Genomic DNA, 15,774 nt, shown 5'->3' with positions numbered 1-15,774 from the left:
TTTCATTTTCGTATTGAAACTCATTTATATTTTCAATTTATATTAATAAGATTAGTTATCACAATACTTAAATTTACCCTACTGTATAACCCTAACATGACCTGAAGATAAATGTTCATGCTATCACAGCTTTGGCGCTCTTGTAGAAATATTAGGTACCTGGAAAAAAAAACAAGTCGATAGTTAGCATTTTTTTATTTCATATAAACTATTTGGATAAGGGTTTTTTCTGCTCTGCTCTGATCGAAGTGGCACTTCTCTTTCCTTGTAGTATAGAACAGCGTACCCTTCTTTTCTGCTACGAGGGATATTCTGGAGGGAGAATAGTGGCAACCTCACTGTTCAAGGACTTGATGTTGCCACTATAAAATATTAACACAAGAGTTTGCACATAATATAAGCTATGAATAATTGTGTCGATTAAGTGCGGTTACAACTGCTATAATCACATTTCGGGATGTTCAAGGTGATGTGAAAAGCAGTAGGTATAGATGTAGTGCGAAAATGGGTTTCCTTCGTATTTTTCCGGAAACGTTCGTATTTGTCATGCTAGTTCAGTCAATGTCAGTACATCTTGTACTGAGACTGACTGAAATAACATGACACGTTCGTACGTTTCCGTACCAATATACGAAGGCAAATCTTTTCGCACTACATCTGTATGTGTCAGATGGTAGCAAAATTATCTATTTCTCAAACATGCAATGAAATATTGTCTTTACGTCCCTTAAAATGGGCTGGGAAGTATCGCTTTTTGGGCGCAACAACTCGAGAGGACTGTAAAGGGATTTCATATTATTTTTTAGGCCAAGGCCTGCAAAGTAACTTTTTTTTATAAAATATTGTCCTTTAGAGCATTTTTTTTATTATTTCATTGTATGTTTGAGAAAAGCACTATACATGCCTCGGCGTGAAAACGGATTCCCGGCCTCGTATCCCTATCCGGCCTTGCTCGCACGCTCGCTCGGCCGTATATACCCACTTGGCCGGAAATCCTCATTTTCCCGGCCTCTGATGTAATGTACTATTACTATTCCATATTGGTCCTTAACGTTAACACTCAAGTGTCAACGATAACTACGATTCAAATCGTAGTTATGTAGCTACGATCAAATGTTCTCCCATGACACAATATTATTTTACAAGTAAACAATGTTGTGCAACTTGTATCTATATGTGTACTTGTATGTGTATCTTGTGCAGTCCGACATCAATTTATACAGCTCATATATTTCGTAACCATAATTTAATAGGCTACTTGCCTCCTAGTCAAATCAGCTTCTTTTTAAGAACTGTCAAAACTGACTGTCAAGAATGACTTGCTAATATAGTTGCGTCTGTAGGGTAAATTATACGGCTATTGCTGAACCAAAGATTTCCTTTGGTAGGATTGGTCCTTAGGACCCAAGGATGGATTTTCGAAGTGGGGCCACCGTGATTTTTGATGTTAGTTTTTTGAGGTTTTGGTAGCTTCTGCTCTGGAGGAAAATAGGGTCTCAATCTATATAGAGGTATTCATTATGCTACTATTCTAAGTTTGGTACTGTAATGGCATATTAGCCACTTTCCGTGTTTAGCAGTAACACAATGGTTTACTGCGACATAACGCATATTGCTTGGTCAGCGACAACCCAAACATGTATATATAGGCACACCTTTATACAATAAAGGGATTGATTGATTCATTACTTGACCTACTACTCGTGTCTATCATTGACTACACCTCATCCCGTGACGCTGCTCCTCCTCAACAGTAATAAATAACATATCTTGTTATTACAGTACCATATTTGTATGACTTAAGGATGTTAAATACATTATAGGACTCATATGTGCACGAGGAAGATGTTAAACTACGTAAAATAAAAAAATAAGTAAAGATTACAGTACCTATTTATTAAAAAAAATCTAAGACAAAAAATCCAAAAAATTGGCACGATGGTTCCTAGGATCCTAGCCCTCGTCTTCCAATACCTCTAAATCCTATTCTATATCATCTTCGATGAGTGCTTCGCGGTCCATTACACTGTAACAAAAAATAAAACAATGATTATCCAAAAAAGTTGAAACAAACCAGCAAGAAAACTAAAAGCGAGAGTTATTCAAACACTAATATACCTAGAATTATCGCAGTTGCCATTACAGGTCCTGCATAGGAGTGTGCACGGCATTCTTTTTCGTCTACAAGAACAACGGCCTCTACATCTGTTCTTACATCCACATTTTACCAACTCTCGCGCCGCATCCCAGATAATGTGCTGGGTTGTCCATATGAGAGCTGGTAAAATGTGGATGTAAGAACAACTGTAGAGGCCGTTGTTCTTGTAGACGAGAAGGAATGCCATGCACACTCCTATGCAAGACCAGTAATGGCAACTGTGATAATTCTAGGTATATTAGTGTTTGAATAACTGTCACTTTTAGTTTGCTTGCTGGATTGTTTCAACTTTTTTGGATAATCATTGTTTTATTTTTTGTTACAGTATAATGGACCGCGAAGCATTCATCGAAGATGATATAGAATTGGATTTAGAGTTATTCGAAGACGAGGGCTAGGATCCTAGGAACCATCGTGCCAATTTTTCGGATTTTTTGTGTTAGATTTTTTTAAATAAATAGGTACTGTAATCTTTACTTATTTTTTTATTTTACGAAGTTTAACATCTTCCTCGTGCACATATGGGTCCTATAATGTATTTGACATCCTTAAGTCATACAAATATGGTACCAACTTGGAATAGTAGCATAATGAATACCACTATACACCGTGTTTCACTTAACACTAAAACCTGAAAACCGTTTGTTCAGAATCGAGAGTAGAATCGATTGAGCTATATCTTGATGGGGGTAATATTTTTATTTAAATTAGTATTATTAGTTATTTTTACGTGCCTATTCTATTGTACTCGTAATACAACATTGTGTATATCGCATTGCTAGAGGTTGTTTACCTTTTTCAGTATTTAGGGGTATTAATACTGGCTGGTTACTTGGGCGATTATTTTTTCCGCTACGAGTTTGACGTTGTTTGTCAGTTCAATCTTACTGTTTATAATAAGTCATAACAAATTGAACTCGTACCTACTTAATTACAACCTTGTCATTTTGAATATTGGGTTTAAATTTTCTTACTGCGATTACCTGTCCAATTTGAAGTTTACTGTGACAAAGCTTTAAAGTGTTTTACAGTGACATCTTTGCTCTCTATTGGTAAACCTTATGTCGTTGCAGTAACGTACACAAATAAATAGTCTTATGGTTTATGATGGTAGTTAGCAATTATTTTATTGAGTGTAGAGCTAAAAGTCAAGTAGAGCTTCACTTGCTCGTTTTTCAATTCAACACTCGGCGTTAAAATACAACTTTGCCCCCTTGTATAACAAATAACTATTATTTTAACTACAGTCAAGTTCCCTATTCTCGTTATACCCACTAGAAGTACCTATACCTTAACGGTGTCCCACACACATAATCGCATTACAGAGTTTGATTCATTCATCATTACTCATTAGCCGGATCCACACTGACCGATCAACCTCGCGTGCAAAAACGTCCAAACGGCAAACGTGCGCGTATGAGCACGCGCACGTTTGTCCCGCCCGAGCCAATTTGCTCGGCAAGATGGCGGTCCCCAGTCAGCTATTCAAAATATTTCTACCGCCGTGAGTCGTGAATGATTTACTTTTCTTTTTAATCCTTATCCAAAAGGCATCGAAAACCATGTTTTACGTGCGACGGGAATAAAGATTTGCAAAACTATTTTGAACAGCTGACTGAATGCCGCCATCTTACCGACCAAATTGGCTCGGGTGAAGCATACGTGCGCATCGCATATGAGCACAAACGTTTTGCACGCGTGCCTGCTCGGTCAGTGTGGACCCGGCTATTTAATAGTTTTCATAATCAGTTCTCTTAATCTCACACTTTTATGAGCTTGGCAATCTTATCACAGATACCTACTAATCACCAAATGTAAATAACCGAGATAAAAATACCTATACACCGTGTTTCACTTAACACTAAAAACCTGAAAACAATTTGTTCAGAATCGAGAGTAGAATCGATTGAGCTATATCTTGATGGGGGTAATATTTTTATTTAAATTAGTATTATTAGTTATTTTTTACGTGCCCATTCTATTGTACTCGTAATACAACATTGTGTATATCGCATTGCTAGAGGTTGTTTACCTTTTTCAGTATTTAGGGGTATTAATACTGGCTGCATGGTTACTTGAACGATTATTTTTTCCGCTACTAGTTTGACGTTGTTTGTCAGTTTAATCCATAGACCTATATATAGGGACAAGACATGTTGTTCTATACATACAATTGATTATATAAATAGCACCCATTTTGACGGCAAACGAATAAACATATCGCTTTCTCGTTTTAAAGTTTTAACTCTGCACTATAACCAATGACAAAATAATATGACAGTATTTCAGTACGTAAGGTGAAATACCCCATAATGGACGGTGATGCCATTATGGACAAAAAAACACAAATCCTTAAAAATAAGTATCTAAAATTAGTTTCTAAAAACTGACGGCTATGTACCATAAACTAGAGTTTTAGAGCTGTTTCATTTTGAAGTTTCAATTAATTCGGTTATTTCTGAAGGATTTGGCGACAAGATAAAATTCATCAGTTTACTGAAAAAAATATCAAGACGAATTCTTAGTAATGTTGCTAAGAGAGTTGAGTTTATGGATAAAATAATAAAAAAATAATACTCGGTGTAAACTTGAATGCGTTTTACTTACTGCATTAAGCATGAGATAAGGTATAAAACATACTAGTTTGTTGCTCCAAAGATATAAAGAAATGGCGTTATTTTGCGAGTGTCCATTACTGGAACCGAAAAACTGCCTACCTCCTATGATGGATAAGGAACAATTTACAAAACCAAAATTTACAAGAAACAATCCTATGTTAAAATAACTCAAACTAATTGTATTTATGGTATATAAAATTGACTCATTGAGTATCAGTTGGCTTTAAAAGTAAAATTTTAAACTTATTTCACTGTCCATAATGGGGGATCCATTACTGGAGAACTGCCGTCCATAATTGGAGAAAAAACACCTAGTTTTAATTTGTTAAGCATGAAGAAACTAATAGGAGTATCCATTTTGCAATACGCTTGAAATGTAAAAGAAGGATAGGACATTCAAGATTTAATACGCTTAGCGGTAGAATTTTTACATTTATGAGTGAAATATCAAAAACAGGCGAAAATTTTTCTTAAACTGTCCATGATTGGGTCCGTTACCTTACCACAGAATATATTACGTACAAAAAGTGTAACATGAATATGCGTAAATACCTAATGCGGCCGAAAATCCGCCATGTTTAGCGGCCCAAATGTCATTGTCAGTGAGTTCAGACGGGTATATGTTCTGTCAAAAAGTCGTGGTAAAAATTGAAATAATTAAAAATCTTTCAATATTTTGCTTGTGACTGAATATAATTGAAGTCAAATGTGAATAACTACGTGGGGAATATGCCAGTGTGAAGTGTTTTAGGGTGCGGCATAAGAAAAACACAAAATCAGCCATTGTTTACCTTACACAGGTAGGTTTTGGTTTACATTAAAAATATTGATTATTATAAATATAAATAGATATCATACACGAAAGAAAAAACGACAAGGCCCACTGGTGGCCGAGCCGGGAATCGAACCCGGGTCTTCAGCTTACGCGGCTAACGTCTTCACCACTAGACCACCCGCCCGCCCCCTAGTGCCCTATAGTGTGACTACTTGAAAAAAGAACAAATCAAAAAATATTCAATAAAATAATTTGATTTGTTCCCTAGTTGAATATTGATTATTGTTAATGTTGCTGGGAAATCGAAGAATGTATTACATGATAATTAGTAACGTTTTTATGTGCAGCTATAAGTTATGAAGGGATGTGACTTATTTTACTATATTTTTACGCTTAATGTAAACAATTCAGCTAGGGTTGTACATTTTTTATCGACTTTTATATCGATTTATTATGATTGCTTATTACCATTTTCTTATTTCATCATGCTACTCCGCTTAAAATCAACAAAATTATCTTAAATTAATAATTAAAACGTATTTTAAAGGTTTCCATAAATCATAAATCATTTATTTGCTTACCATGGTACGTACAGGATGGTACAATAAAATTATTTTAATATGAGCACATGGCACCCTGTGAAGGGTATGGCAATATTCTTAAAACTATGTATATTTTTTCTTAGAATGTGTACGCAGTCATAACAAATTGAACTCGTACCTAATTACAACCTTGTCATTTTGAATATTGGGTTTAAATTTGCTTACTGCGATTACCTGTCCAATTTGAAGTTTACTGTGACAAGGCTTTAAAGTGTTTTACAGTGACATCTTAGCTGTCTATTGGTAAACCTTATGTCGTTGCAGTAACGTACACAAATAAATAGTCTTATGGTTTATGATGGTAGTTAGCAATTATTTTATTGAGTGTAGAGCTAAAAGTCAAGTAGAGCTGTACAGAAAATTAAAAATTCAATTTAAAAAAAAGTAACGATCAGATTAAAAGATGAATACTCTAGATGAGTTTAAAAAAATAAAAATCAGTTGGGGTGTCTGAGGTTTTGAGTGATACCGGAAACACGTTGTTATAAGAAATAGGTTATTTATGGTTATGGAAAAAATTGTCCTAAAGCTAAAGTACTACTACATATAAAAAAAACTTACATCAGTTCCCAGAGGCCTAGTTTAGCAACTATTGAGAGTTGCATTAAAACCACTTAATTGCGAAACCATTTCGAATAAATGATCAGAAAATAGTTTTCAGTCGGGAAAAATATTGTGTACCTAACCCTTCTGCGTCCTTTAACCCTTTGATACATAGGTACCGTAGCCAAAAGGCTACAATCAAAGTGGCATAAGCATAATCAAACTAATGTCAATTATATACTGTGACGTATCTAAACAGAGTCTCAAATGCAATGTGTATTTTATTATACGTTAGTCATTGCAGAATCAACTGTTGCGACAATATTCCACTCAAAAATAGAAAGTTCTGCACCGATAGCATGGTCGCACGATAAACGATAAAACATCAAGCCATCCCTATCGCACTTACAAATAGTGCGAAAGGGACGGCCTGATATTATATTGTTTATCGCGCGACCATACTTGCCTGCCTGGAGTTCCTTACTTGCTATCAAAACATTTAATTATTTAAAATAAATAATAAATTAAAAAAGTAACTAACCTAACCCAACTAACAAACTCCCATATATTTAATTAGCATGTTGCCTCGATGTGTGCCGAGCTAGCGTCTCTGCCGACGTCCTCGTGAACGTTTCTTGCATTTGAACTTGAGTCTTTTCTATTATGGACGCGAGGTCATCTTTGGTCATGCCGCTCGTTTCAACCATCGGCAGTATCGTTACGATGACGTCTCCTGTAACACATGATATGTCATTTTAGCATGTTAGGTAAAAGTAAAGTAGGTTGCAGTTAACTCTCACTTAAATGATAATTTAAAGATTGTACCTATATATTTTACATCGTTTTTAGGGTTCCGTAGTCACTAGGAACCCTTATAGTTTCGCCATGTCTGTCTGTCCGTCCGTCCGTCCGTCCGTCCGCGGATAATCTCAGTAACCGTTAGCACTAGAAAGCTGAAATTTGGTACCAATATGTATATCAATCACGCCGACAAAGTGCAAAAATAAAAAATGGAAAAAAATGTTTTATTAGGGTACCCCCCCTACATGTAAAGTGGGGGCTGATATTTGTTTTCATTCCAACCCCAACGTGTGATATATTGTTGGATAGGTATTTAAAAATGAATAAGGGTTTACTAAGATCGTTTTTTGATAATATTAATATTTTCGGAAATAATCGCTCCTAAAGGAAAAAAAAGTGCGTCCCCCCCCCTCTAACTTTTGAACCATATGTTTAAAAAATATGAAAAAAATCACAAAAGTAGAACATTATAAAGACTTTCTAGGAAAATTGTTTTGAACTTCATAGGTTCAGTAGTTTTTGAGAAAAATACGGAAAACTACGGAACCCTACACTGAGCGTGGCCCGACACGCTCTTGGCCGGTTTTTTTATCTATTTTCCCAATCTCGCCAGAAACCCTTCAGTCCATATTGCCTATGCCAAGCCGACCAAGCGATAGACCAAATGATAATTATTGCAACATACAATAGTACTTAGGTATCTAGTATATTATGTACTTAGTCGTTTGTACAACAGCAATTAACAGTTTTCACAAAGGAGGTATAAATCTACTTCAATTTCCTATGTAATTAATTAATAATATTTCCTACTTACATAACTATGGAAATCATACAGATACTTAATAAATGCCCCTTTAGGAGTAAAGCTGCCTTTCGCAAGAGCATCAGCATCATCTTATTCCACTGTGCCGTGTGCCCTCGTGAACAGTTACCCACCCTTTTGAATTAGGAATGGCGGTAGACATACCTGGGGCCCATTTCTCGAAGCTATAAGTTACAATTTACAAGTGGTTGTCAATGTCCAATATGACAAGTTAGAAAGAGACTTCCGCTTGTAACTTGTAACTTTCAGTTTTGAGAAATGGGCCCCTGAACCAAAGTTGTGTCGCTTGTCATCCAGGAAGTGCTACTGGGAAGCGACCACCGACTGTATGATTGTATGGGGGTTCCGGATATCCCTCGAGGAATAGTAACCTACCCTTTTGAGATCGGAATAGTTTTACCTGAACCAAACTTGTGCCGCTTGTCATCCAGGAAGTGGTACTTCGAGGCGACCACCGGCTGTATGGGCGCTCCGGCGTCCATGGCCACGTGGAACGCTCCCTTTCGGAAGGGCAGCAGCTTGTCGCCGCTGTGCCGTGTGCCCTCGGGGAACAGGAGCAGTTTACGCTGCAAATTTAATGTAGTCAATTAATTCATTTATTAGTTGGTAAGTAGATATGTTAGTTTACTGATGTGCCGACGGAAAGTTTCCAAAATTCTGTAATTTTCACATAGGAAAACTTCGGAAACTTTCCATACTTTGTATGGACAATTGTATGGATGGAAACTTTCCATTTCATAAATTTAAATTCTCTTTATTTTTCGTGAAAGTTTCGTGAAATTTTCAAGAAATTTAAGATTTTTTTGGAAAGTTTCCGCAACTTGCGCATCGCTATGTTAGTTATTCGCTGCTGCGCTTTCAAAATGGTCTCTTAAAACGAAATAGAACGGAGTACATCTGTGGTTACTTTTATTTAGATTCACGGTGTATACATACCTAGGTTTACATACCTATCTTATCCATTCGCTAGTAGGCAAATACCTAAGATACGAGTATATATGGCCCGGGCCTAAGTCAGCAATTCGCTGTGTTATTATTACTTTGCCCATAGCTGGGCACCGTTAATCAAATAGTTAACTTCGATAATCGTTAATCCGTTACTTAAAAAGTTAACTTCGTCGTTAATCGTTAAAGCGATACATTTCGGTAGATTTAACGAAAGTTAAAGTTAATCGATAATCCGTTAACACGTCATAAAAATAGAACTTCACTGTAGGTATTATGTATTTGTATTTACTAAGTATCCACCAAAAACCATTAAAAAAACCCGTGATGCCAATCGGTAAAAAACCGAAATGTAATAATTACGGTCTCTTCGGGCTTTTACCGCCGTTGGTTGGCTAAATTCTAGGTTTTACTTCGGATTGGTAATTATTGGGTCAATCATGCGGTCGCGATCGTGGTGCGTCGGTTCTTCAGATTGAGACAACTCGCTTGGTAGAGTAATCTAAAGCCCGCCGGACTCTAACTCGATGCGTCGGTTGCGCGGTTTGTCTTGTCTGTCATGCCTGATGATTCGCACTCTAAGCATTCGCATTCGCACTTAAGTGGTCCAAAGTCGCCAATTGGTCTTTAGACTGTTTATAACCGACGGATCTGCTTTTACGGAGCCGCTTGGGATGCTGGATTAACGATTAACGGACTCGATGAAATTTAACGGAAGTTAACGAATCCGTTAACATTTTTTAAAGTTAACTTAAAAGTTAATCCGTTAATCGAAATGTTAACTTCGTTAATTAACGATTAACGGATTAACGAGTTAATGCCCAGCTATGACTTTGCCCAACAGAGCATGGACACGGGCAATTTAATTATTTGAATAGTTATTATCAAACTGCCCACTCACAATGGGCATTATGTATAGTGCCCGATTTATCACTTGGTCCATAACATATATAACTCTGTAAAATATTGGGTTGGTAAGAAAGTAATGAGCGATCGATTGAATTCCACATAAAATTTTTGAGAGAGTTCTAGAATCTTCTATGGTCGAAAGTATATAAAGGGCGAGTCGCACAGTTTCTCGTCAGTCATTCACTAGCTGTCGCCGAGCTAATATAAGGAAGAAAATGGACGAATTAAAAGTGCATGTAAAGCATTGCTTACTATATGAATTTCAGTCTGGCCATTCAGCCGCCGAAGCAGTGCGTAATAGATGTCAGCGTGTTGCTCCTGAAGTTGTGTCTGAGGCCACGGCGAAACGATGGTTCCAGCGGTTTCGTAGTGGCGACTTTTCATTATCAGATCAACCTAAGTCTGGTCGACCGGTGAAGATTGATGTAGCCAAATTAAAAACCTTAATTGAAGGAGATCCGAGGCTAACGCGTCGTACTCTTGCTACCGAGTTAGGCTGCTCTCATGTCACCATAGAAACACATTTACACGAGTTGGGAAAAAACTACAAATACAGTGTTTGGATACCACACGAACTTGATAGAGATCAACTAAACCGCCGTGCCGATATCTGCATACAACTTCTGTCTTTTCGCCGCACATTCAACTGGTTGGACCATCTTTTCACTGGAGATGAAAAATGGGTCTTATATATAAATCACACACGCAAACGTCAGTGGCTATAGCTCCAAACGAAAAAGGAATAGAGGCACCAAAAACAGAGCCTCACCCGAAAAAAGTTATGCTGTCCGTTTGGTGGGATATTCATGGTATTATTCACTGGGAACTCCTACCAAGTGGAATGACTGTTACCGCATCAGTATACTGTAATCAGCTTGAAAATTTAAACCAAAAAATCTGTCAGAATCGTCCACAGCATGCTAAAGTTTTTTTCTTACACGACAATGCTCGCCCACACATTGCAAAAGTGACTCGGCTAAAGCTATTGGAGCTAGGTTGGAAAGTGATACCTCATCCACCGTACTCTCCAGACTTGGCACCTACGGATTACGCATTGTTCAGATCGCTAAGCAATGCCTTGAATGAAAAAAAGTTCGATGATCAAGCCCATCTACGACAGTACATAGCTGAGTTTTTGAATCTAAACCTAAGAACTTCTTCGCCGATGCTATTCATTCTTTACCAGAACGATGGAGACAAGTAGTAGATAACGAAGGCCGTTATATTTTTGATAAATGATTAAAATAATAAATTAAATAAAAATTACAATATTGGTTATGATTCGCTCATTACTTTCTTACCAACCCAATACAAATAAAGTCATTCTCAATATAATACTCTATCCCCTTCCCTCTTAAATTCGTAGTTAGGCAAAAACAAGTATAAATATGTAAGTACGTATTGTAGATCGTGAAATTTACAACAACGCGCAAACTAGTCTAGAGCCAATTTGGCCACAAGTCGTCTCCTTCACGATTTTCGTCGACATCTCTTCTAAATACCTAAAACAGGTATGGATATGTTCCTCGTTCTCTCCAGATTACGAATTGACCTGTTTTAGTTTAAGGAGGGGGGGACGGGTCGATAAAAAGGGGGGGAAAGATGGCGACCGACCATCATAGATATTTATTCACATCTCGAGTCCTATGGCACCAATCTGTTCGTGCGAGGTGTCATTTGAAAGTTTATTAAACCTAATTTAATTGTTTTCAAATAACTATGCTCATAAAAGTAACCGTTTAGGAAATATTTGAAAATATTTGTTTTTTTATCGCGCATGAATTGCACAAGTACTAGTAAAAAATGCGTCTAACTCAATAAACAATAACTTTACCGCAATTGATGTTATTATAAAATTTTTGCGTCTATTCATGCTCTCTCTAAAAATATAAGTTTCATTGTTATATGATAATATATAACCATGTAATTAAGAATTTTGTTTGGCAGGGGTTATCCTCCAGGTCGCATAAACGGGCGCTGACCGTAGTAAAGTATTCAATATTTTTGAGGTCTTATTTTACGGATCCATATAGGAGAGGTATCGTTTGAAAGATAATTAAACCTACTATAATTGTTTACACATAACTATAATATTAAAGGTAGCTGTTTACATAATATTTGAAAATATGTGTTTTTTATCGAGCATGAATCGCACAAGTACTGGTAAAAAATGCTTCTAAGTCAATAAACAATAACGTTACCGCAATTGATGTAATTATAAAATTTACGCGACTATTCATGAGCTTTCTAAAAATATAAGTTTTATTGGTAAGTGATAATATAACCATTACATTACGAATTTTGTTTCGTAGTGGTCATTCCGCCGGTCGCATAAAAATGAGCGCTGACCGTAGTAAAGTATTCAATATTTTTAAGTTCTTATTTTACGGATCCATATGTAAGAGGTATCATTTGAAAGCAAATTAAACCTGCTATAATTATTTTTGAATAACTATACTTATAAAGGTAGCTGTTTACAAAATATTTGAAAACATGAGTTTTTTTTCGAGCACGAGTTGCACATATACAGATAAAAAATGCTTCTAACTTAATAAACCATAACTTTACCGCAATTAATGTTATTATAAAATTTACGCGAAATTTCATGCGCTTTCTAAAAATATAAGTTTTATTGGTGTATGATAATATATGACCAAGTAATTACGAATTTGGTTTAGCAGGGGTCACTGCGCCCTGTCACGATATTGGGTGCTGACTGACCGTCGCCAAATTTTCTACGTTACTCAGATCCTATTTTACTGATAAATTTGTGAGAGGTATCATTTGAAAGCATATTATGCGTACTATCTTTATTTCTAATATTTCAAGTCAAAACTGTAGAAGTTTACAAAATATTTGATTAGTAATATGTGTATTTTACTGTGCATGAATAGCATTGGCATTGATAAGACACGCTTCTAGCTCAATAAATTATAGTTTTCCGCAATTGAAATAATAACAAAATAAACGGAAAATGTATGACTTACACAAAAAATAAGTTTGGTTTGTATTGCATAAACAATTAATTTGAATTTGTTCAGCTCACCTACTGCGCACCATCATATAAATGGATGTCCACCGTCGTTGCCTTTTTCAGATTTTATTTCACTAATCGTATATTCATAATAAATATAATCTATCACGTATCGAATTTACTTATATACTTAATTGATCAGTAAAATAAAATCTGTAAAATGATGAAAAAATTAAGGCAACGGCGGTGGACATCCGTTTATATGACGATTGACCGTGCGCAGTGGGTATGGTGGACAAATTAACATTAATTGTTTAGGCAAAACTAACAAAACTCATTTTTTGTAAAGGCCATACATTTTGCGGTTCATTTCGTTATTATATCAATTGCGGAAAAATATAATTTATCGAGCTAGAAGCATGTTTCACTCGTATCAGTGCGAATGCTATTCATATACAGTAAAAATACACATATTGTCAAATATTTTGTTAACTTCTACAATTACGACTAAAATTATTAAAAAGCAACGATAGTACGCATAATATGCTTTCAAATGATACCTCTCACAAATTGATCGCTAAAATAGGATCTGAGAAATACGTAAAATTAGGCGACGGTTAGCACTTATTTACGTCACGGGGGTGCAGTGACACCTGCTAAACCAAATTCGTAATTACTTGGTTGTATAATATCATACATCAATAAAACTTATATTTTTAGAAAGCATATGAAATGTCCTGTAAATCTTATCATAACATTATTTGCGGTAAAGTTATTGTTTATTGGTCGTGCACCAAGATACAATCTTAAAAATTATGAACACGGCAACGAAAATGGTCATCCATGTATATGACGGTGCGCAGTGAGTATGATGGATAAATTAACATTAATTGTTTATGCAATACTGACAAAACTTATTATTTGAAAAGGTCATACATTTCGCCGTTTATTTTGTTATTATATCAATTGCGGAAAAAATATAATTCATTGAGCTAGAAGCATGTTTTACTCAGATCGGTTCCAATGCATATTTTCAAATATTTTGTTAGCTACTACAGTTACAACAAAAATTATTGAGAACTAATATGCTACTAATACGCATAATATGCTTTCAAAAGATTCCTGTTAAATAAAATAGGATCTGAAAAATATAGAAAATTTGGCGACGGTCAGCATCCATACGTGGCCGGGCGCTGTGGCCTCTACTTAACCATATTTGTAATTACTTGGTTATATAATATCATACACCAATAAAACTTATGTTATTAGAAAGCGCACGAAATTCCGCGTAAATCTTATACTAACATCAATTCCGGAAAAGTTGTTGTTTATTGATTAAGAAGCATTTTTTACTAGTAGGTACTTGTGCGACTCATGGTCTATAAAACACATATTTTCAAATATTTTCTAAACAGCTACCTTTATGATTATAGTTATTTATAAAAAAATATAGTAGGTTTAATTAGCTTTGAAACGATACCTCTCGCATATGGATCCGTAAAATAGGACCTCAAAAATATTGAATACTTTACTACGGTCAGCGCCCATTTCTGCGACCGGGCAGAGTGACTCCTGCTAAACCAAATTCGTAATTACATGGTTATATATTATCATATACCAATGAAACTTATATTTTTAAAAAGAACATGAATAGACGCGAAAATTTTATAATAACATCAATTGCGGTAAAGTTATTGTTTATTGAGTTAGACGCATTTTTTCTAGTACTTGTGCAATTCATGCGCGATAAAAAAACACATATTTTCAAATATTTCGTAAACGGTTACTTTTATGAGTATAGTTATTTATAAACAATTAAAGTAGGTTTAATAAGCTTTCAAACGACACCTTGCACGAACAGATTGGTGCCATAGGACTCGAGATGTGAATAAATATCTATGATGGTCGGCCGCCATCTTTCTCCCCCTTTTTCTCAACCCGTCCCCCCCTCCTTAAACTAAAACAGGTCAATTCGTAATCTAGAGATAACGAGGAACACATCCATACCTGTTTTAGGTATTTAGAAGAGATGTCGACGACTTTTTGTAAAAGAGGTCGTTTGGTCCCTGACTAAACTTGTCTAATTAAACCTTGGACAGTATCAGGAACCAGAGCACGAGTCTTGGTGAATGAAACGGTCTATGCAAGACTGCAAAAATTTTTATTTCATAGATCTTATGATTTCATGTTGATTAAAATATTATTTATTTATTTATTTAAATTTATTATGTTAAATGAGTAATCTTGAAAATAGTGAAGGAGAAATATTAAGTACTTACTAATTATTTTTCCACTGACACCGTTTAATATGTTTTCCCCTCACTAGCTCGGAAACACGTGTTTTGTCGTTTAATACCAGCGGGTAAAAACGCATTTTATCCACTAGTGGGTAAAGTAATATGGCCTTGAATAAAGTCAAAATAACTGCTTTAAAATTGATAAAAGTAGGTGAATCTAGTAATAAAGATGATTTACCACCTGTGGAACTACTGGAAGCAGTGATAAACGCATTTTTTGCGTTGTAGTTTCCTCGCTATAGTGAGGGGAAAAGTTTTGTGTTACACTCAGGTGCAAATGTATTTTACTTCTCGTGTGTTAAAAAATACAACTTTGCCCCCTTGTATAA

The 15,774-nt window shown here is 35.6% G+C and overlaps 1 protein-coding gene across 2 annotated transcripts in view; it reads right to left on the bottom strand.

The window, feature by feature from the left end:
- Window positions 1-27: 27 nt before the first annotated feature.
- LOC125240691 (1-acyl-sn-glycerol-3-phosphate acyltransferase alpha-like) overlaps window positions 28-15,774 on the bottom strand; it is a 41,263-nt gene continuing 25,516 nt past the window's right edge. For both annotated transcript variants that reach the window (XM_048148706.1, XM_048148707.1), the window contains 3 exons: window positions 8,721-8,886; window positions 7,238-7,429; window positions 28-159 (listed from right to left, as the gene is read on the bottom strand). In XM_048148706.1, the coding sequence (XP_048004663.1) occupies window positions 7,266-7,429; window positions 8,721-8,886 (330 nt within the window). In that variant the 3' untranslated portion in view covers window positions 28-159; window positions 7,238-7,265. The remainder of the gene's footprint in view (window positions 160-7,237; window positions 7,430-8,720; window positions 8,887-15,774) is intronic.

The sequence above is a fragment of the Leguminivora glycinivorella genome, chromosome Z (assembly GCF_023078275.1).
Source record: "Leguminivora glycinivorella isolate SPB_JAAS2020 chromosome Z, LegGlyc_1.1, whole genome shotgun sequence".
In the NCBI taxonomy this organism is placed as follows: domain Eukaryota; kingdom Metazoa; phylum Arthropoda; class Insecta; order Lepidoptera; family Tortricidae; genus Leguminivora; species Leguminivora glycinivorella.
The sequence above is the reverse complement of the archived record's forward strand: the minus strand, read 5'-3'. Positions and strand labels throughout refer to the sequence as shown.